The sequence below is a fragment of the Saitoella complicata genome (assembly GCF_001661265.1).
Source record: "Saitoella complicata NRRL Y-17804 unplaced genomic scaffold SAICOscaffold_8, whole genome shotgun sequence".
Lineage (NCBI taxonomy): Eukaryota > Fungi > Ascomycota > Saitoellomycetes > Saitoellales > Saitoellaceae > Saitoella > Saitoella complicata.
In genome coordinates this window covers 103363-124386 of record NW_017566999.1, presented here as the reverse complement: position 1 = coordinate 124386, position 21024 = coordinate 103363, and the positions used below count along the sequence as shown (strand labels likewise).

The 21024-nt window shown below is 49.6% G+C and overlaps 10 protein-coding genes across 10 annotated transcripts; 4 read left to right on the top strand and 6 right to left on the bottom strand.

The window, feature by feature from the left end:
* Window positions 1-24: 24 nt before the first annotated feature.
* On the bottom strand, window positions 25-816 carry SAICODRAFT_18410 (uncharacterized protein; the record flags this gene model as incomplete). The annotated part of the gene is made up of 2 exons (XM_019165949.1): window positions 25-680; window positions 732-816. The coding sequence occupies 2 exons, from the start codon at window positions 814-816 to the stop codon at window positions 148-150; spliced, it is 618 nt and encodes a 205-aa protein (XP_019024955.1). The 3' UTR covers window positions 25-147.
* Window positions 817-846: 30 nt separating this feature from the next.
* On the top strand, window positions 847-3232 carry SAICODRAFT_70542 (uncharacterized protein). The gene is made up of 4 exons (XM_019170584.1): window positions 847-1318; window positions 1372-1573; window positions 1641-2420; window positions 2521-3232. Exons 1-4 carry the CDS (start codon window positions 971-973, stop codon window positions 3183-3185), a joined length of 1995 nt encoding a protein of 664 aa, XP_019024954.1. The 5' UTR covers window positions 847-970; the 3' UTR covers window positions 3186-3232.
* A 369-nt stretch (window positions 3233-3601) lies between these two features.
* SAICODRAFT_41386 (uncharacterized protein) lies at window positions 3602-4306 on the bottom strand (the record flags this gene model as incomplete). The annotated part of the gene is made up of 1 exon (XM_019168659.1): window positions 3602-4306. A coding segment is annotated over one exon (705 nt), but the record flags the coding sequence as incomplete, so codon positions are not given.
* Window positions 4307-4836: 530 nt separating this feature from the next.
* On the top strand, window positions 4837-7031 carry SAICODRAFT_90970 (actin-like ATPase domain-containing protein). The gene is made up of 2 exons (XM_019171727.1): window positions 4837-4964; window positions 5012-7031. Exons 1-2 carry the CDS (start codon window positions 4902-4904, stop codon window positions 6977-6979), a joined length of 2031 nt encoding a protein of 676 aa, XP_019024952.1. The 5' UTR covers window positions 4837-4901; the 3' UTR covers window positions 6980-7031.
* On the top strand, window positions 6922-7760 carry SAICODRAFT_29826 (uncharacterized protein). Its single transcript, XM_019167509.1, has 2 exons — window positions 6922-7340; window positions 7392-7760. Exons 1-2 carry the CDS (start codon window positions 7163-7165, stop codon window positions 7493-7495), a joined length of 282 nt encoding a protein of 93 aa, XP_019024951.1. The 5' UTR covers window positions 6922-7162; the 3' UTR covers window positions 7496-7760.
* On the bottom strand, window positions 7586-10687 carry SAICODRAFT_218070 (uncharacterized protein). The gene has a single exon (XM_019166477.1). The coding sequence runs from the start codon at window positions 10583-10585 to the stop codon at window positions 7676-7678; it is 2910 nt and encodes a 969-aa protein (XP_019024950.1). The 5' UTR covers window positions 10586-10687; the 3' UTR covers window positions 7586-7675.
* Window positions 10688-10812: 125 nt separating this feature from the next.
* SAICODRAFT_6622 (TPR-like protein) lies at window positions 10813-11521 on the bottom strand (the record flags this gene model as incomplete). The annotated part of the gene is made up of 2 exons (XM_019170202.1): window positions 10813-11281; window positions 11340-11521. 2 exons carry the CDS (start codon window positions 11519-11521, stop codon window positions 10813-10815), a joined length of 651 nt encoding a protein of 216 aa, XP_019024949.1.
* A 161-nt stretch (window positions 11522-11682) lies between these two features.
* On the bottom strand, window positions 11683-13304 carry SAICODRAFT_29823 (uncharacterized protein). Its single transcript, XM_019167508.1, has one exon. The coding sequence runs from the start codon at window positions 13187-13189 to the stop codon at window positions 11690-11692; it is 1500 nt and encodes a 499-aa protein (XP_019024948.1). The 5' UTR covers window positions 13190-13304; the 3' UTR covers window positions 11683-11689.
* Window positions 13305-13472: 168 nt separating this feature from the next.
* SAICODRAFT_29822 (uncharacterized protein) lies at window positions 13473-16071 on the top strand. Its single transcript, XM_019167507.1, has 3 exons — window positions 13473-14100; window positions 14154-14981; window positions 15038-16071. Exons 1-3 carry the CDS (start codon window positions 13723-13725, stop codon window positions 15980-15982), a joined length of 2151 nt encoding a protein of 716 aa, XP_019024947.1. The 5' UTR covers window positions 13473-13722; the 3' UTR covers window positions 15983-16071.
* Window positions 16072-20116: 4045 nt separating this feature from the next.
* On the bottom strand, window positions 20117-20463 carry SAICODRAFT_29817 (uncharacterized protein). The gene is made up of 2 exons (XM_019167506.1): window positions 20403-20463; window positions 20117-20317 (listed from the first exon to the last, which is right to left on the bottom strand). Exons 1-2 carry the CDS (start codon window positions 20418-20420, stop codon window positions 20156-20158), a joined length of 180 nt encoding a protein of 59 aa, XP_019024946.1. The 5' UTR covers window positions 20421-20463; the 3' UTR covers window positions 20117-20155.
* Between the last annotated feature and the right edge of the window lie 561 nt (window positions 20464-21024).

Genomic DNA, 21024 nt, shown 5'->3' with positions numbered 1-21024 from the left:
GTGTATATTTGTTTGATGTCCCCTCCTGAGGACGCAGCGAGCATGCTGCCGTGGCGTCTCTGGTATTGATATGGGGTTCTTTTATTTGTTCTGTGCGAATGGTGTCCTGGGCTTCTCTTTCAATGATCTAATTATATCTCAATTAACTCACCCCTCGCCTCCGAATTTGTTGTCTAAGCCGACTGCCTCGTCAACTACTGAGCCAGTGCTCTGGCCTACTCCTTTTGCTCCCTCTCTTAATCCGACATCTCCTTCATTCTTTTCCCGAATACGTTTCTCAAGCATCATGAACGCACGCATGCCCGGACTGACCTTCTCCAACGGATCATCCTCAACTCCGATATCTGCGTCAAGTAGGAACTCTGGAGTAGGCAATGGTGGATCGTGAGACCGCAGAGCTTTCACAGCTCTTCGTCGGGCGTCTTGCCACTCTTGTAAATCTTCTCGGTAAAGATCCCAAACGCAATGTATGCAGCCACTCTGACAGCAGTTGTCAGGCTCCTCTGGTTTATTTGGAATGGAAACGCCTTGAATTGTTTTCGCGTTTCGCTGCATAGCCTCTTTACGCTTCTTGGCGTCCAAAGCATCACGTTCTGCTGAGGGCTTGATATAGGCAAACTCTGGGGCAGCCGTGGATCCACCGAAAACCCTTGGCCCAATTCGCGGTTGCTCGAGCAAGACTGGCACAGTGGTGAGTATAGGTCAAAATCGGACAATACAGGGCAACCAACGGTCATAGAAGTCAGCCCATAGCCGAGACGAAGACGAGAATGGTCTTCTCGCCCAAGAAGAAACGAAAACAGGAATCGGTCTCATGATGTCAATTTTGGGGAGTCTTCGTTACCGGTGCACTGCATGAAGTGTGTTCCTGCAATGCTGGCCTCCGAATTCATTGAGCAAACGGAACATTCATTGAAACGTACATCCAACGGAACACCAGTTGACTTGAGCCTATGCTTCTCGGGTGGTAATGTCCAGCGACTTTCCTCTAGGTACAATCCCCGAGCGTCTGCGTTGTTCCAATTGCCAGCAATTCGTCAAGCGACCCTACAAAACGCCCTGTTGCGAACAGTCCATCTGCGGTAACTGTCGTGATGATCTTCCTCCCTCGTGTCCAATATGTGACCATTCCCCAACCACCCCGGAAGACTGCACAGAGAACCCGAGTTTGAAGACAACAGTGGCAGTATTTCTGAGGATGGCAGAGAAAAAGTGGAAGGATGCTCAGACGAAGGAAGCCAAGAAAAGGGTGGCTGAACAGTTCAATGTGCAAGGCTCCGGTACTGATCCCGACGTACCAACCTTGAAGCTGGAAGTGGTACGTATGGCCGGCCAATTGATCTCATACACATGTACTTACCTTCTGTATAGAGTGGTGGACAGAAGAGCGATGAAGTCCAGGATAACACTGATAGCGACAATAACACAGCAGCCAATGGTGGCCTGGCGGATCTGTCCGCACAGTGGTCTGTTCAAAATCAGAACCCTTATGCGTCTGCGAGTAGCATGATGGGTCTCTACGGAAATATGGGTACTTCGGGAATGTTCAACCCACTTTCAATGGGCATGGGTGGTAGTGTTTCCTCTTTCTTAGCATTATTCATGATTTCAGTCCAATTAACATGTGCTCTTCTACAAAGGCTACCCTATCGTTAATATGCGCTTCGGTGCTGTTGGCGGAACAGCGAACGGAGGTGTGAATGGCAAAGGCGACAATTGGGCTGCCCATCAGCAACATCACAGACAGCAGCAACATCAGTCTCAACGGCCGGTACCCGTCGAGCGGTCATCAGACACTATGGCCCACGTCGAAGCCAAATCAGGCCATAACATGCAAGATTTGTCTGGCTCGGAGTCAACAAATGGCACGGCAAAGCATGAGTTAGACCTGACCTCAGGGCCGAACAATACTACTCAGAAGCTGGACCCTGATAACGTGCAAGCTCGTATTGATGCTATTATCAAAGCTTCCGCGAGTGCATCGCCTGCACCTCCTTCCGATATGGCTCCTAAACCGATCGCACATTTCCCTGCAGGTCATGCTATGTATGCCTCCGAAGTTGGTGACCTTGGTGGGATGTCTGGCTCTTATCAGCAATACGCTCATGGGCGAGCGATTCAGGCGTACCGTGGAGCATGGTCAATGGGAACGCATCCTGCTGGTCGAGGGTCATCGACTCTACCGCCAGCCCCAGTTATTGTGGAAGGGGCGCCGATTGGTCCTCGAAGCAATGTGCCTTCGATTCGTGGTGGTCGTGGTAATTTCCGTGGTGGTATGCAGCTGCGAGGAGGTTTCGGCTCGAGAGGTCGGACTGGACATACTTCTGACCTGGGAAATATCCTAGGTGCTATGAGGTCGCACGGGCCTCAGGACGAGCCGATGTTTAATGATGAGTACAGAGGGAAAAGTGCAAGTCGAAGTAGGAGCAGGGGCAGAAGTCATTCTCGGTCAAGAGCCCGATCTGTCGGCAGCGACAGAGATACCCCGTCGGTTCGTTCAGGCTTGAGTCAATCGTCAAGATATCGTTCCTTCCCCAGAAGTCGCGAAAGGTCGCGATCAATGTCGAGGTCAAGATCACGCAGCAAAATCAACACGTCGGGGGATCGACTTTGTTCGCGATCGAGAACCCGATCCCCGAATTATACGAAGCGCGGTCGCTCCGCTAGTAGCAAGGATCGCCGCAGCAGAAGTAAGAGTAAGAATCGCAGTGCAAGCAGAAGCCGAAGCCGAACGAGACATGCGAAGCGGCGTAAGCATAGGTCCTCGCGTCGGCATAAGCGTGAATCTTCTTCGCCGCGGCGATCCAGGTCAAGGTCTAGGTCCAGAGAACCGACACAGACAAGATCATCTCGCTCTCGCAAGGAAGGACTTGCGAAAGACTCCACGAGACGCAGGCGGCGTAGTGGTTCTCGGTCTAGACGTCACGGAAATTCTAAGTCACCTCACCAGTCCTCGCGCCGTCGCAGACGAGACCGATCGTCCACACCTCGTGAAGAGAGGCGAACTCGGAAACGCCACAGGCATGATCGAAGTCATCGTGACAGAAGCAGTTCCCGCCGTCGGACGAGAGACACACCTCGAAGCTCGAAGTATGATGATGGGGAAACGCTGGAAGAACGCGAAGCGCGCGTGGAGCGAGAGAGAGAAGAAGAGCGGTGGGAAGAAAGGAGATATACTTAGCTAATTGAGAATCGTATTTCTATTTCCAGATAAACTTCCAGGTTGTTTCCCACCATTCGCTCGCCCTGGCTTCTGTCCCTGTGAAACATCTTCTACTCCCTCAGCTACTCCTATTTAACCATCCGTTTTGCTGTACAACCTCCAAGCCATTTACTTCGACGTCTTCATGTTTCTTCTTTTCTTGAGTTCCTCCTCAACCAACTTGGAACCACTAGAAAGTTGGTACTTCGTCTTGCGGCCACTCTTGCGGTCCTCAAGTGCCCGCTTGTTTGCCTCAACCTGGGCAGTCTTCACTGCCTGGTCGTACTGCTCCTTAGCAACGTTTATCGCAGCCTGGCAGCCAGTCTTAATGCCCTCAAAAAATCCCATTGACTTCTCCGGAACAGCTCCTGGCTTTAGTGCTGGAGGGTTGGGAAGAGCGGGGATACACAACTTCTTGCGCACATTAGGATTGCGCAAAAGGCCTGCCTGACAGAAACCGAAGGCAGCATTGGGAATCCAGAAAGCAAAGACAGCGGCGGGGAGATTTGCAACGAACGGAATAACCAAGACGGCAAGCAACTGAAAGACGTTGCTCATGGTCTTAGTGGACGTACTGTGTCCAACCTCAGGACCCATACGAAGGGAGCCGATAGTAATCGCCGCAGAGATACATGGAAGGGCGACATATGGGTCGGCAGCAGTCAAGTCAAGGAACCATTGTGTACCGCCAGTCTGGAATCCAGGCACAGGGAGGTTAGCCATGGCCCTCAAAGCGAGGAAGAAGGACATCATGATGGGGACCTGCAATGCCGGCAAAAGCAGAGAAGAGAAAGGGTTGGCCCCGTTATTCTTGAACAGAGTCTGAAGGGCCACCGAAGCCTCCTGTTGCCTGACCATGTCGCCTTCAGCCTTAGCCCTCTTGAGCTTATTGGTGAGTGCTTCCTGCTTAGGTTTAATTGCAGCGAGCTTCCCAGTATGACGTGCCACAAAGACAAAGAGCGGGAAGAGCGCAAAACGGAGACCAATGGTCACAGCCGCGATTGTACCCCACCAAGGCAATCCAGTACCAACATGAACGAGCTCCATAACCCCTTCCAAGGCACCAACCGGAGTCCAGTGAACCAAACCCATAGCCTTCAAGTCACCAATCTGGTGGGCAGCCTGCACCACAGCCTCAGTGGTAAGAGGATCCACCACGGTCTGAAAAGATTCAGGAATAACAGGGAGTTCGGGCGTCGGTGCGGCATCGGCGGCAGTCACGACTGGCATATGTGAGGTAGTGGTAGCTTGCAGACCACGCTGGACGTCGGCGAGATCGGCAGCATTGTCGGTAGCGGAAGGGACTGTGGAGTTGTTGCGAAGGGAAAGAAGGACGGGGCTAGAAGCCTTGTGGAATGGTGATGGTCGTGCCCGGGCGAGGATATGGATAGACCGAGAGAGCTGTGCAGGTTGAGCACCAAGCTTTGCACGGACAAGGTTCTGAGCGGAGAAGCTACACAAAAGTAATTAACGGGAAGAACACACGTAGATAGAGAGGCGAACCTCGATCTTGTTGATAACCGGGCGTACGCTCTTGCAGCGGCCATCATCATTTGCTGTTTTCGGGAGCTGGGGGTTGCACTTAATGTACATAAATGTAGGGCAGCCGTCGGCGCGTTCACGTGCACCGCCCAGCATACACCCGCAACGACGACCTCGGAGCATCAAGGACCCGTAGCAGTGCCCAGACTCTGCCTGTATGCCGCCGAAGAAGAAGAGAATCGATGAGGCCGACTATGGCATAAATCGGCAGGGTAATGACGTAAGTCAAGTACATCGTCTTGGTAGATGAAGCTGACGAAGTTGTAGTTCCGTTTCAGCTCAATTGAGCCGTACTACGCATTCAATCAGAAGAACGCATACGCAGAATATCTCAAGCGAGACGAACAGTTCTTGTCATACAGATCGGATCGTGAAGAAGCAGAAGCAAAAGCCGCTGCAAAGGCGGCGACCTCTGTTGAAGGAGACCCTCCCGAGTTAGATGACGAGGACACCAACATTACAGCAGGAAATGAGAGGCTGGGTGCGAAAACCATTGTTGTTCATCCTGGTTCACGTAACCTACGTCTGGGCTTAGCCAACGCGGCTTTTCCGAAGACGGTACCTATGGTTATCGCAAGGCTGCTGCCGGGACACCAAGGGAGAGTCATGAATGGCCGCGAGCCTGAGCCCAAAAGAATGAAGCTAGACGGAGGGGAAGGAGCTTTCGGTGATTGTTTTGAAACCGAAATTGCGCCAATTGAAGCGTCTTTCAGAGCTCGTATGCGTTTACTCAAATTACGCACTGTACCTCAGGGCCATGAGCTTGCAGCGTCTTACAACCGCCGGATGCAGCAAACACCTCCAGAAAAGATTCCAGAGCATAACGATCCGTATCGTATTGACTGGACTGATACGACAGCATCACCCAAGCGCGTGTGCGGTTTACCGGCTCTGAGATTGAAAGACGATCGATACAAGTTGTTCTGGCCTATACAATACGGCATGCTCAACGAATCCGATTATAATTCACGTGAGGAGCTAATGGGCGATATGCATGCTATTCTGCAGGATGCCCTAGATTCGGAGTTGGGTATAAAAGCCGCAGATTATGGAGATTATTCCGTGTGTCTTGTTGTACCAGATCTCTACGAGAAGTCATACAATGATGTCTTCTTTCGCCTGCTTATGACGGATTTCGGATTCTCACGGATAATGGTACAGCAGGAATCGCTATGCGGTAGCTTCGGCGCTGGAATGTCAACTTCTGTGGTTGTTGATATCGGCGCACAGACGACAAGTATCGCATGCGTCGATGACGGCTTCGTTATTCCGGATTCCCGCATACTCATGAAGTACGGAGGTGATGATATCACGCTTCTCTGGACGAAATTGCTCCTGCGTTCCTCGCTGCCATACCATGCAGTTGATATTAGACGTATGCATGACTGGTTACTTGTCGAAGAGCTCAAGGCAAGGTTCTGTACAATGAATGAGAGCGACGTGAACATCCGCCTTCACGACTTCTATCTCCGATCACCAACAGAACCACAAACTTTGAAGTACACGTTGAAGTTGTATGACGAGTATATCTTTGCGCCCATGTCAATATATCACCCGCAGGTGTATGAGCAAGGCGATAAGTTTAAGGGCCGTTACACGCTTATCTCGCGAAGTGAGGATATCTATGATGAGTCACTGAACGATCCGGAATCGGTTGCTCAGAACAACCTCTTACCAAAAGTTGAAGGTAGCAATGTAGCGACGTTGCCGGCTCCGGAGTTGCTTGCTGTGGATGATGCCGTTCCCAAGAATACGAGGCCTGACGTCAATAACGCGTCCCTGGCTCCTGCTTTAATTGAGGACTCGTCTACTCCTCGGCCTTCCACGGCACCGAGTCCACCACAAAGTACAGAAGCCCGGCATCCGTCATCAACCTACCCTATAACCCCGTTGGATGCGGCAATTGTCGAATCTATTCGTTTGGGCGCAGCCCAGTCTGAGGACCGATTGAAGAGGCTGTATGGTTCAATCTTGGTGGTCGGCGGTGGTGCAGGTTTCCCGGGTTTTGCGACCCACCTTGAGGATAGACTGAGAATGCTACGGCCGGATCTTGCCGGCCCTCAGCAAATTGCAGTTATTCCACCGCCTCGAGAAATGGATGCAACTCATCTGTGCTGGAAAGGTGCAGCCGTGGTGAGCAAGTTGTTGAGCGCACGGGAGTACTGGGTGAGGAAGCAGGAGTGGGAGCTTCTCGGCTGGAGAGCTTTGGCACAGAGAACAGTCTGGCAATACTAAGATAGCATCGTTGTTTATTTAGCAGAAGCCTTTATCACTGGTAAGGGAATGTACACAATGACGTCCTGCGTATTACTCACCCCGCGGTGCGTGCCTGAACTGCACGTAGGCAACACAACACCTGGAGCTGTTGACGTTCAGCTGCGTTAAACAGCATTCATTCACCACCCTGTCAAAAACGAAATGTCCCGGTCAAGAGCACGCTCGCCTTCGATCGCTTCCGATTACTCAGATATCACAACGTCTCCCTCTGAAGCTCAGGCGGAATGGGACGAATCAATGCGTCAGCTTGAGCTGCTCTGTTCGATGATACTGTTACCGGTGTTCGGGAAATGGGCAGGAAGACAGGTCGCTTATTACAGTATGTTGATTCGCTGTGGCGGTGCACAATACTTGCTAACGTATTGCAAAGTTTGGGGTTCGGTTGCACGGCGCATATGGCCTGCTGCACAGCTAGTAATCAAGAGCAAAGGTGCCTTCAATGCTGCCGGTGCTATTAGCACAGCAACTATTTGACGGAACACCTAACAAGCTATTTACGATGATACCCGAGGCCGCATCGCGGATTGCCCAGCGTCAGCGGTACTCGATACCCAGAGGTGACACAATTGATTTTTTTATCCAATGGTATGCATATCGCCATTCAGGCTGAGTAGCCCGGTCACCATTGAGAGTCAACCGCAACCTACGTCTCAGTCAATTGACCACCTGCTCTTCATCATCTGTCGCCATCACAGTCTTCCTTTTCATGTCTGCAGGGTGAGGATCTGATTGAATCACCAATTCTTTCTTCCATGCCTTCTCAAGTCTCCTCACGCTTGCAGTAACATGATCCGATGTCACTTTTGGCCGTAGCGCGGCCCATTTCTTCAAAAACACCCGTAGGTTCCGGCTGATTACTCTATCATCAATATGAACACCAAGATCCTGCCAACGGCTGAGCATCTTCACCGCGTTCGCTGTCTGATCCATGCGTAGGTAAATAGGGTTTCGCATCGCACCTGTGTTGAAGCTGTAATAAAGACAGGCACTTAAGAACGGGGGAGTGAATATTCTTCTGAGTGGATGAACGGCGGATGTACTTGCATCAACAAGACCTCGAGTGACATCCTTGGGTAACGCGACGTACGACTTTGTTTGGGCCCATTCAAGAGCTCGTCGATGCAATATATTGACAGGGTCACCTGCCTTCCTTTTCATCGTTTTCTTGACGATGCTCAATTTCTCCCCGCCTGGAGCCTGAGTCCGGGCGATGGTCTCATCTACCTTTGCCTCGGGCGTATACTGTCGGATTAGCCAGAGACAAAGTGAGTCTAGACTCTTGATATTGCTCCCGCATTCTTTTGCCAGCTTGAAAAGAAGCATCTTCCACGTTTCAGGATGTACGTGTCCACCCGCTCGCATACATGCCACGCCGATCTCAATCGCTTGCTGCAGACCCGACTTATGGCTACGACGCGAGGTGTCTAGCACCTCTGCAAAACGGCCGTCACCTTGAGCTGGCTCTTCGGGTTTAAGCATGCGCTTAACGAGGACATGCGCTGTTGAAGCTTCGACGCTGAAAGATTTCAAGAGCAATTCTTCCAAGCCCTGCAATGCTCTGCGTAACTCACCTCGTTCTGCCCGTGCTCTTATAAGGAGGTTCCAAGTTCTCTCGTTCGCTAACCCGTCAGCGACCATAAGTTTATGGACGTTTTCGAGTTCATCCCAATTCTGAACATCCATCAGTCCTCTCAAAACCGATCGCATCAGTCCCTCGTCAGATGTACCAGCTGTGTCAACAACTGTTCGGAGGATTTGAAGTGCGATATTGACATGGCCCTGCTTCGAAAGAAGGCGCGCAAGTGACGCATACATTGTTGTAGTAATATTGAATCCCCGAGTTACCAGTTCTCGAATTAGCTTCTCGACGGTTTCAACGCTATATTCAGCGGAAATAAGGGCTTCAAAGATTAACGGACCGGGTTCTAAGCCAAATTCAGCCATCTTGCTCATAACAGCATTACGTTGCTGGCTCTCAGAGCAGGCCCTGATAGCAATTGCCCAGAACTGATCAGAGAGCACCGTTCGCGCATTTTCCTTGTTCACCATATTCGTCAACTTCATGATGCTGGACACGTCTTTTCGTTTTCCTTTAGCAAAATAGAATGCGAACAAGAGCAAAGTTGATTCCACCAACTCTGCTCCAGCATCGACTAGCGAGGACAGTAACCACTGTATTGCAGGGTTACCGGGATTCCAGCGCATATACCAAAGAAGCAAGCGGTTGGCAGGTTCGGTGGTCAGAGGAGCCTCATCGACATTCATGCAATACTCGTGCCATTCGGAAGCTTCCTTGAGCTTACCCAATCTTGAAGCACGTAGCATAATTGCTTCATAGAATCCCGTCACATAACGTGGCCCGCGTATATTGTCTAAACCTTTCGCTGCAGTGCCGTTTGTGCGTAAGGTAGAAATGGTCCGTGCATGGATAGTTTTCAGAGTCTTTTCCACCCTGTCGCTTCTCACTTTCTTCACGAGTACAGTCCAGGCTTCTTGCCTCAGAGGCTCCTGGTGGCAAAGCTCCCAATGCCAAAGCAGTGCATTCTCGGCTGCAGCTTCACCATCTTGGGCATCATTTACCTTCTCAAGGAGGTGGGCAATAACTGTTTCTCGAAATGGCAGCCATGAGCGTTTTTCTCGTGACTGCAGCGATTGTGCAAATTCCCACATGTCTCGGAGGTTTGATTCTTGGTTAGGTGTGCAGAAAGGCTCTGCAACGGCTAGCGCTGCTTTGAGTGCGGACACCCAAATTTCATCCGCACATTCGCCTTCTGTGGGCACCTGTGAAGGGTTCTGGATGAACTTGCTCCATCGGTTCCGAAGCCTATTCCTGAGGTTCAGAACTTCACCTTGCTTTCCACAGGTCGACGTGGGCTCCAGATTTCGAAATAGATAGCTCCATCCCTGCATCTGTCCACGTTTTACCATTGCCTCGGCCAAAACCTTAGCAGCGAGATGACGCTGCCTTCGCTCCAGTGCTTTCAACGTATATACGTCTTCGGCTCTTCCGGGAAGAGTAATGCCCTTGCGGTGCATCCGTCTCACAGTAAACAATAATTGATCATCCTGGTTATTCGCAAGATACTGTGATAGTTTCGCCTCATATTGTTCCTCAAGCTCTGGTGGTCCTTGAGGAAGATTATGAGGAAGATCGACGTCGGGGGGAAGGCCTACCGCTTCGAATATCTCGTCCAGCGGTGCAAGTGGGCTCCGAAGATTTCGATTTGAGACACGATTGGCTATATTCTCCCCTTTTCTTCGCTCGAACGGGGATGAACGCCCTTGATCCCTCAAGTTTGACACAGCGCGACCTTCCCCGGCTAACACTTCGTGCGCTGACCGTCGGTGTCTCGGGCGAAGACCCGAACCTAAATCATGCCCAGAAGTAACCGCCTGACTTTCTGCTACCGCCAATGATGGCGTCGAGTATCTCGCAATCCTTCGCGCGCCCGCAGCTGTTCGTGAAAGAGCGATGCGGCACGATGTACACACATTGAAGTCGAAAACGTACGATCTGAATAAAGTTGGAGTGCCATTCTTTGCCGAGGTGGCGACGAAGGGCATTCAAGGAAGCTATATGCCTTGACGCCGTTGCACTTGCTCCTCAAAGGTGAACAGCTAATTGATTCTCGACGTTGAAGTCGTCTGCGAGATTCCTCGAGGACTCCAAACTTTAGATGTCCACTACGCACGCCGCGGCTGCTGCAGGGTAAATGCATACGGCGTCACGTGATACAGAACTTGATCTATACGGTCAACTCTTTTTGATTAAAATCAGTTGGGGATCCTCCTCATTGCTCCTTCTTCCCTTTGGCAGCAAGGTTCTTCGCACCAGCGTTGATGAGGAACTGCGCAGCTTTCTCCACACCCAGCTCCTTTGCTTCACCATAATATTTGATAGCACCCTCAAGATCTCCCATCCGCTCCAAACAAACTCCAAGATTGAACCTGATCTCTCCATCCTGTCGTCCAACGTCTAGCTCAACGGCCGCATTGTAGTGCTTCTTTGCCAGTTCCGGCCGCTGATCGAGAAGGTGATACCCCCCGAGATTGCAATGAGTAGCCATTGCTTCCACAGGGGCGATATCAGGCGATCTCAATGCTTCCTCCCAGGCCAAGGAGGCAAGTGTTTTCTCCCCGGCAAACCAATGAGCTTCACCTAGGAGGACGTAAGCCTGAGCTGCCTCTGTGGGGTTTTCCGTGATAGCCTGATCAAACAGCGTAACAGCTTCTGCGAGATCATGTTTCTCCAAAGCAGCACTATACATCAGTGTTTTAGTTGAGATCGGTTGCTAACAGACAATCGAGCCAGACTCACAGTCCCCTTTCCAAGGTATTGGCACCTTTCGTTATCGACGCATAAAAGCGAGCTGACGGAGCAATCTTCCCCTTCGGAAAGCACGTACGGTACACAGCTGGTGCACGGGCAGCGGAGCGTCCCACAGCAGGAGGGGATCGCGAAAGGCTGGTAGCAATAAGTCCGAATCCTGCTCTGAACATTTTTGACGTTTCCCCAGGACTCGTCAGGATATTATGGCGGGAGATGCGGCGGACCGCGGGGGTGCTCGAAATGAGCGCGCATGCTGGCCGTGCAGCCAAATTACAAGTAGAGTTGGAAATTCGCACGGTCGACGTCAATTCAGTTACTACAGCTGGTATATTCACGTTTCAACTGATGTGACATCCGCCTCCCCACCATCGAGATCCCTCCATGGCCTCCATCCATCCCACCACAATTTTCATCCGTCCTCGCACAGATGTTTCGTCAAGCAGTCGCCATTTTTCCCATTCGTCCACAGGCCACACAGCTCCACACCACCAAGAAAATTTACTGGCATCCTCAAGAGGTGCTGGACCATACGCAGTCACCACGCTCGAAGACAACCACGGCGCTGAAGCGTTGTGTACTTGCGAAACAAACCGTGCGGCAAGCGAGATCAGTGCGTGCGTTGGCAAGGCAGCTATGGACGTACTAGCTGTGGAATTGTCGGAATCGGCGCCTGGTAACAAGCCTGATGCAACGTTTACCGCAATATCCTCCAACTCAAGCCTCGCCTGCTCAGCTGCCACAAGGTCGGTGAACGTACGGATACGTCCAATAAGATAGTCGTCATGCCACGCCCAATCCCTTATCGTGAACCTATCCACTCCTAAACTTTCAACCAACATCCGTCCATCTGGCAAATACTCCACGCCACGAATCTCTAGGACTGTGCCTTTTGTCATACAAGGAAGACGACCGTAGGCATTCACTGGAGGATCATCCGATGCCCAGGCGACGCGTCTGTATGGTAAAACTATCCCGAATCTTCGGTCCGACTCGAGGCAGCGCCGCAACATTAGACGATATCGTGGCTCGAAAACGTGCAAAAACGTTGGCATCTCCGGAAGACCCACAGCGCACACAAAAAGGGGTATTGTCAACTCTGACTGCTGATCGTTACCATTCAAAATATTGGCGGGCATCTCCAAACCTGCCCGAACATCCTCGCACCTTTCCCGAGCTTGTGTTGGAAAAAGCGTCATGATAGCCTTAGCGAGCATGCGGTTTTTAGCGAGAGGATCGCGGTGAGAGGGTAATGAGGCTCGGCATGTTGGACAACTCGTACTGTAGTCCATGGAACGAAGAAGGCATACGCGACAAAAGCTGTGACCGCATGGAGTAGTTGTGGGATCACAGAAAATGTCGTAGCAGACACTGCAATCGAGATTAGGCTTTAACAGTGGCCTGAGAGACGATATCGGGATAGACGGGGCATCGCGCATGAGTGTTCCGGTACCTCCACTAATAGCACAAGGGTTGGATCGGATAATGGCGGTGAGCAGGTTATGAATCGTAACATCCTGCTTGGCGCGTTTAAATTGGGGTGCTGAACAGCAGCATGGTATTCGAACCCCTTCTGCATGGACAGGAGGGTCTGTTGCCTCCGAGTCCGGCTGTGTATGCTCATCATCCCGCCGCGGTGCAGCTTCCCCTTCAGGTCTCTGCGGCGGCGTCGGTGAGGTCGATAGGGCAAAGCACGCCCGACATCTTGTTTCTCCGCAGCCTGCGCAGGTTACCGGGTCTCCAAGTCGTTGCGAGCAAATGGAACATGAGAACAACGTATAGATCTCTGTCGGATCAGACTGGTCATTCAGGCGATGTGCGTGTTCTTCAGCATTCGACATCAGACTGACAAGACTTCAGCATGTGAGTGGAGATGTTTACAGGATTGCAATTGAAGCTGCAAAAGTTGACATGGTGGTGGATCTCCGGGTGAGCTCCAGCGTTGAATGGAGTGAGTGCCCTCCTCGCCGTGGATGTGGAGATTCGCATTCCGCGATCCGCCCGCAGCAATGACCGCCTTATGTCTCCCACAGATCGCCGATGCACAGACAACGAAACCTCCACAGGATAGCTGTTTTTATTTATTATGGAACAATCAGCTTGAAAGACGCTCACTCTTTGCCCGTGTACTCTTCCGCCATCCCTTCCTCTACGGATCCGCGCGGTGCAGCTGGAACCGGTGCACGGATCCACACTCTACGCTGAGTGCTTGTTTATTGCAACGCTCAAGCCTCACCCTACAATCCAATGGAGCCTGATCATGCATGCTACGTCTTTGCTTCTCCTTTCCGTCGCGTTATAAAAGCCTGGCTCCCTGCTGTTCTTCCAGTGCCTTGCAAGACTCCCCTTCAACAGTGCCGTATATGCTGCAGACATGACAAGCTCACAACGTCCCACACCTCCCCCTAAACCAATCCGCCTTTCTTCGCGGTTGTCAGTTTCGTCCGCCTCCTCGACCGCGTCACTTCACCCTGAGTGTGAGGCTACTACACTAGATATGCCCAGCAAATCAGACGTGGATGCTCCCTATGCTCCGCCGTCTCCTGCCGAAGATGCTGAAGATATCACAATCCCTGCTGGCAGAGCAGCCCGTGCTTTGTTTGATTTCAACGGCGACTCAGAGTTCAACGAGCTCAGTTTTACCGCGAACTCCGCCCTGCAAATCGTTGAAGAGGATCTCGGCGGTGGATGGATGTTGGCAGTACACGTGATGACTGGCGCGCGAGGTCTCGTCCCGGGCGAATATGTTACAGTATGTTAGAATTCTGTAAGTTGTTTATACCGTCACTGAAGACTTTGTCATAGTTTACAACCGACTTTGGACAACGACCTCGCACACCAACCCGTGCACACTCTTATTCAATCGGACATGCTATACCATCAACGCCTGGAAGCGACACTGATAGTATCTACGAAACCTTCCTGTTCCCTTCTCCGTCTTCGTCTATTGAGGCGCACGATGATATACGCCGTACGGGAGGCTTTCCCACGGGGCATGATCGTATTCGGTCCGACTCTTCAAGCAAAACCATCACGGGTGGCCAAACCACTCCCGCTCCACCTCTGAGCACGCCTTACTCTACTCTTCGCTCGCATATATTGCAGGGCATCAATCTCAACCATCGGTTCTCGGCTTTCGTCACCACCGGTGTTGAAGGGTTTATATCTGCTCCAACTTGTGGCGAGACTTCATCTGAAGTTACGCTCCCTGCTGAGACCATTGTTCTGGACGGAGAAACGCATTATATTGAGAATGGTCCGAGGTGGAAAGCACAGTCACCTGCATTCATTGTCAAAGTACATGACCCGCGAAAACATGTGGGCGTTGGCGGTCTCCATTCGTATGTCGTGTACACCGTAACCTCAACTTTGGCCAACGATGCATCTACTGTCGTCATAGATGTTGAGCGCAGATACTCACAGTTCGAATGGTTGGCTCGTAAGTTGGCAGCAAAGTTTCCGTTGATAATTATGCCTTCTCTTGGCGAGAAGCGAATTGCGGGAAGGTTCAACGAGGAGTTTCTTGAGACAAGGAGGAGAGCACTGGAAAGGTGGTTAGGCCGCGTTGTGAGGCACCCTATACTTCGTTACTCGGCAGTTGTTACGTTCTTTCTGGGTTGTGAAAATGATCAGGTATGTCCTTGCCCAACATTCCGAGACTGTATTCGAGCTAACCGAGGGAATATCAGGAATTCAAATCGCGCGTGCCAGATTTCGACAATGACAAGCTCGTTGGTCAAAAGTTTTTCGAGAACGTCTACCATCCATCTTTCAATGTCGATGGTGAGGGCGATTCAGAGACACTTGCCGCTTTCTCCTACCATGCACGCAATACTGATCGGTTGATGCCCTCTCTCCTCGATTCGATGCGAGCAAGCCGTGCAAGTGCGGTGGAATCCGCCTCAAGCCTCCGTCAGTTTGGTTTAAGCGCAATTGCTGTTGTCACCGCTCATGGTGCAGAGCCTCACGAACGTAGCATGAACCTGGATGGGGCGTGGTGTTGGCGACAGACCTGCACGGAGTGCGTTGCATGTACAAAGAGGTTGCAAAGCATGGCTGATGCCTTGATTGCCGAAGCGAATTTGGCGGGGGAGCAGGCTGTCGGGCCCTCCATGATCAGCGTTAGTGAGGCATTCGAAGAATGGAGGTCTCCGGCACGGGATAGTGCTTCACTGCTAGCCACACACGCTAGTACTCTGCAGCGACATACCGATGTTACCTCTGGTTCTGTAGGCGAAAACGATCACGAAGAAGAGGAAGAACAGGTGAAGGCTCGATGCGATACGGTGTTCAATGTGATACTCAGTGAAATTGATCGCATGCACACAGAACGTCAGCAAGACTTTTCTCGCTTGGCTCTGGAAGTTCTCAATGGGCGAATCGAATATCATGAACGGGCTTTGGAGATCCTCAAGGCCGCGAAAGCCAACGTCGAAACTGCCAATGCTACATCAAGAGTCAAGCCTAGCAAGTATGAGCGACTGATTTCGCAGCCAGTAACTATCACAGCTACAGACGCAGGCTTACCAAACGGGCCAACGAGTGTAGCTAGCAGTGTTGAGACAGTAAGCGATGTGGTCAGCGGTGTATATAATAGGATTTCGGGATTTTGGACAGGGAGGTCGTCAGGATAATTTGTCCCGGAAGATTGAAGACTGGTGGCCAAGCATATAATCAAACGTTGTGAATTGATTGGTGATGATTGGAAAATCTATATACCAGGTATTTATGTCTATTTAAAAAAGATGACAACTCTTTTCCCGTGCTTTTTGACGGTCCTCCTAAGCTTCTGGTATGTACGATTTGTTGAAGAAGCTCGTGGGTTAACGACATTCAGTTCCCACGCTAAGGAAATGAAGCACTTCGTTTACGCTGTCAATGCCAAGCATGATCGTGATTAAAGTCTCTCGCTTATACCTGCCCTACGGTCGTGAAAATCATGGAAAACAAAATCCCGTTTGATTCATGACTTGTGTATCCTGGCAAATTGTTCCTTTGGGGGCGCACACAAGACATACACAAGCCGCACCACAGATCAGTTACGCAGTACTACCGCCTTTTCTCATATATTTCGACCCTACTACTTCGGTCAATGCTCGTACTATTGGCACGATACTATGAGATATATCTACCACATATAAGATAACACTGAATCGCCTATCGATGTCATGTATGTCGCCCGGTGACTTCGGGGCCAGATCGAAAATGTCAACCGTGTCGAAATCCCAGAAAAACCGATCAATCACAAACACTTCCTTGGGATTCGCACCAAATTTTCCAGTGTTACGATATTTACTGGAACGTGTGAAACTGCAGCCGCTGAGATTCCCAAGATCGACCTGATTCGTCAACCCCACGAGACTCTCGCTTTCGTATGGATGGGTGCATTAGACAGCGCTGACATTCGCGACTTGCGGACCCTGTCTAATAAAAAAGCTCCGATCTGACTGGTTTTGAATCTCTCGATGGTAACATCATTGAAATCCATGAACTTTCGATCGTGGAAAATTCGCAATCGTATTCTGGATAACAGTACCCAAACCACGATTTGAATTGGCTTGAACCATCATAATCCACTATTTAACTTTGTATAATTCAGTGTTAGATTGGGCTTGATCCACACCTGAGTCCAGCTTATTCCTAAATTCTATTCTGTGTACAATCCATGATCAATCCACGATAGAAGTCAGTACTATGCACAATACTTTCAGGCTCAATCCATACATTGGTTCGGTTTAATCCTCGATCTGGCCCGATTTCTCGCGAAAATAACATATATGATCGGCCCCAACATATATGATCGGCCCCATATGCATACCCCGCAACGCGCACCATTCTGGCTCATTCGTGACGTCATATTGATGAGCCTTTCCGGAATGTCACACCCTTAAAGAGCTCCGCCCATTTTGGAGCGCCAACCCACCAAGGATAGGGGTGTACCGTGAATCAGCAACTTTGTTAACAATGGCTGGCCCGGGAAACGGGAGAGAAATTAAGCAATCTGATATCGCAGTGAGCTTCATTTACATCAATATGTCTAGTCAGACTTTAGAGGATTTTAAGCAGGACTAGATTATAATCGCAATTATGATTTTTCAAGTTTGATTACCTCTACATGTACTATGCTTGCTTAATATTGCCTTAATATTCTCTTTCTGTTACCCAAATCAAAAGATCTGCTCATAATTTGATGGATCATTTTTCATACACCCAACTTCGAGGAAGAACAATAATCCATGTTTGGTCTGATTTTAGCGCAGTTACTATGACAGCAAGGGATTATAATTCAAGTGAATTACTTCTTCCCAGGGTTTGACTACCCCTAATGCTTGATTTTTAATCGTGGAAAAACTCGGATGATGTGATTCTGGAAAGGGCACGATTTTAAAATCCATGATCTGGGTTGCGTTAATCCTGCCACGATGAAGTGCGTAATCCACGACTAATCCCAGGCAGACCCATGATTTTGCTGCGGATGACGCACTTGACCCCCTCACCCTTCTAAGAAGTAAGGGCCAACGGGTGGGCCAAGTCAAAACCGGCCGGAGATCCGGAAACCGAAACCAGAGGAGCGACAACAGCTGGGCTGAGACAGAGACCAAATCGCCTTTTTCAATCTTGACAGGGACCAGCTCAACTATGTCCTTAACAACGAGTCCAACACAACTGTCTCAATCTTGGCCCCCGGCAACGCATTCAGCACAGCATGATAGTCCAACCTCATCCGCTCCACAACAAGCTTTGAACGGTTGGCATCGCGCATAACACAGCTCAAGAAAGCCACCTGAGCGTCGAACACACCACGGAGAAGAGTTCTAAGACCTCCTTATTCGGCAACAGCCCACTTAGCAGACTGGACGAATCGCATTCCGGAGTCATCAGTATCAACAGAACTGGGTCGCGGAGTTGACTCAATTACACGAGCGGATTACACAAGCGGATTACACGAGCGGTGTGCTCGTGGAATGCGGTGGGAAAAATTACACGACGAGAGCGCATCGTGTAATCTAGACGAGCTTAAGAGGTGCTCGTGTAATTTACACAAACGTTGACTCTGTAGGGCAGAGTCCGTAACCCATGTCTGATTCTAGTCAGATGCACAATGTTGACATTGATTACGGACTTGCCCGAGTAAATTCTGGTTCAATCCACGATTTTCCCATTCATAGGGCCTTACTTGATACTTGTGTGAAACTTGGCAAATAACTTCATTAATTCAGCTCATGTATTTGTAGCTTCAGAGTCGGGTTTTAGGCTGGTATCACTGGGTGTATATATCAGCACGAAAAGCAAAGTGGACCCAATTTCTATTAGGCAAGTACATCATTTACGTCAAAATCGTGGATTAGTCTAGAATTACACATGGATTACGCACTTCATCATTGATTACTATCCTGGCTGAATTCCCGAACAGAAGTGTGGATTACAACCCTTAACATTTTCATGGATAAAACCCACTAAAAATGGCATGTTCATCCACAGTTCACGTCTCTCATTATAGGTTTTACAGAGACGAAAGCTAGATCAATTGAAGGAGTATAATACATAGCTGGAGTGATACAAGTTATTATCTGAATAATCAAACATAGACCTAATAGGAAACCAAAGTTCCAAAGGTAAGATGAATGTGAAAGTTGGGGAGAATCATTAAGATAACTTACACCGAGATCAAAGAAAGGACGGAATTCTTAGAAGTTTCACAAAGTAAGGTTGATAAGATTAGTACCGGATTACAATCCGAGATAAAATCGTGGATCACTGCCAGAAAAAAGAACATAGTAAAATACCGCAGAAACTGCGAAAATGACACCTATATGTCTAGAGATATTCAAGACTTGCTGAACTGAACTGTTCTCATGTATTTAACTTAGAGGGCGACCTGCTATATATACACTCGATCAACGGAAATGATGCCATGTTGCTTTTTGCTAACATCCTGAGTTATAAGACCATAATTATTGCTACTGTAGCCCTACTAGAATACTCATAATACAGTACAATATTTTTCTCTGGTAATGTTACTCTTTTGTCCTAATAGGCCGTTAGTTTTCCGCCTTTTTCTAGGGCTAGCTATGGACCCGATTAAAAAAAAGAGATACTCATCATGGATTATGCTGAACCATATCGTGGATTATGCGGGAAAAAATCGTGCTTTGGGTCCCCAAATCCATGATACCATCACGGAGTAAACGGGATTTTGTAATCCATGATTCCAACGGACGTAGGGGTTGCAGGAGCTTGTCGTGATGCAAGAGCAGATGACTTACTACCCCAATTTGGGTATGAAACCCTTGCATTTCCGGAACCGGAACCGGAGCCGAGAGCCAACACAGATATGCAATACAGTGGGAGCATTGCAACTGCTTCAACTGATAATACTACAAGTGTGTATAAGACTTTGCATCTCCAGCGTGGCTGGAGTCCCATTCATGGAAATAAAAATATGACCCATCCCTACGAGACTCCCAAATTCTACCGAACACGATTATAAAACACGAATAAAATTATCGAGTACCACGAATAGAGTTATTCGAGTTAGTGGGATATTCTGGGCACAATCTGGATTGACAATTCGTCTTGAAAGTAGATTTTTTTTTTTACGATTTACCAACACTACACTGTTATAATATTCTACCTCATGACTGCACACTGCACAGACGTGACGCTCATTGGTCCCATCTATCACAGGTCATCAATCTAGGCCCATTCATTTTGTTGACACTTAAATAAGATCCGAAAATTTCAGAAGCCCAACCTTGCCTCAATTCCCACTGTCAACGCACATATGCATACCATGACGCTTCCTCTCATCTCTCCTTTGTCCATTCAGTCGAAACAAGTTCATCGTCTTCATCATCATTGTCAACATCAAACTCCGGATCATCTTGGAAACTGCGATTGGACGTATATCGATTTGATGCCCCTGAAGTGCGCAAGGTCTTCTTTCCAGGCTGTTTCCTACCACGAACCTTCATTGCCATTGGGTCAGGGCGGGTTAGTAAAAACCGATGAAAAGTCGTTTTACTGTTGCTGTCAACAAAGTGCGGGAATCACCCGAATAAGAGGAGACATCAAGCAAGAGTGTTGAGATTAAACAACCATCATGTTAACCTTTCAGCAACAGCGATCATGTGCCCAGTTTGGGTTGAGACGATACAAACCATAGCATCGGGAGAACAGATGGGAGAGGATCAGGGAGGCGTAGAAGTTGGTGATCTCGATGGGAGAGAGCCAGTGAGGTGTAGGATTCGATGCTTTCGTCAGTCAGTTGTGAGACACCCAGGGAGATTGAGAGGTTGATGGTGGTGGGTTCCTGGTTGGTGCTGAGGACTTGGTGAAATTTGCCAGCGCATCAGCAGTGCTCACATGTCACTCTCAAAAGGCGCAGGCCAAAGAACCGCCACCAAAGACCATTGATCCTCTTCGATCCATCAAAAACCTCGACCCTCAACGACCCTCCTCCCTCGAAGACACGTGAAATCTAGCCAACCTCACGATCCAAACCCGTCCAACATAAAAACGAGCGCAATTTCCTTCACGTTACCTTTGCGTGCGATTTAAACTTTCTCACGCGATTCCTACGTCATGGCGGTTCCTTCCCCGCGTTTGCGCCACGACGGGATGCCCCCCCGAGCACTGGCAACAAACAGAACCACCTCGACCGGACGACCATTCA

Coding starts and splice junctions, on each gene's coding strand:
- SAICODRAFT_90970 (XM_019171727.1), top strand. CDS start 4,902: ATGCCGCCGAAGAAGAAGAGAATCGATGAGGCCGACTATGGCATAAAT. Junction 4,965..5,011: donor TAAATCGGCAGGGTAATGAC/GTAAGTCAAGTA, acceptor ACGAAGTTGTAG/TTCCGTTTCAGCTCAATTGA.
- SAICODRAFT_218070 (XM_019166477.1), bottom strand. CDS start 10,585: ATGCCCTTCGTCGCCACCTCGGCAAAGAATGGCACTCCAACTTTATTC.
- SAICODRAFT_29826 (XM_019167509.1), top strand. CDS start 7,163: ATGTCCCGGTCAAGAGCACGCTCGCCTTCGATCGCTTCCGATTACTCA. Junction 7,341..7,391: donor AAGACAGGTCGCTTATTACA/GTATGTTGATTC, acceptor CGTATTGCAAAG/TTTGGGGTTCGGTTGCACGG.
- SAICODRAFT_29823 (XM_019167508.1), bottom strand. CDS start 13,189: ATGTCGAATGCTGAAGAACACGCACATCGCCTGAATGACCAGTCTGAT.
- SAICODRAFT_70542 (XM_019170584.1), top strand. CDS start 971: ATGTCCAGCGACTTTCCTCTAGGTACAATCCCCGAGCGTCTGCGTTGT. Junction 1,319..1,371: donor CAACCTTGAAGCTGGAAGTG/GTACGTATGGCC, acceptor CCTTCTGTATAG/AGTGGTGGACAGAAGAGCGA. Junction 1,574..1,640: donor ACTTTCAATGGGCATGGGTG/GTAGTGTTTCCT, acceptor TCTTCTACAAAG/GCTACCCTATCGTTAATATG.
- SAICODRAFT_29822 (XM_019167507.1), top strand. CDS start 13,723: ATGACAAGCTCACAACGTCCCACACCTCCCCCTAAACCAATCCGCCTT. Junction 14,101..14,153: donor TCCCGGGCGAATATGTTACA/GTATGTTAGAAT, acceptor ACTTTGTCATAG/TTTACAACCGACTTTGGACA. Junction 14,982..15,037: donor TGGGTTGTGAAAATGATCAG/GTATGTCCTTGC, acceptor AGGGAATATCAG/GAATTCAAATCGCGCGTGCC.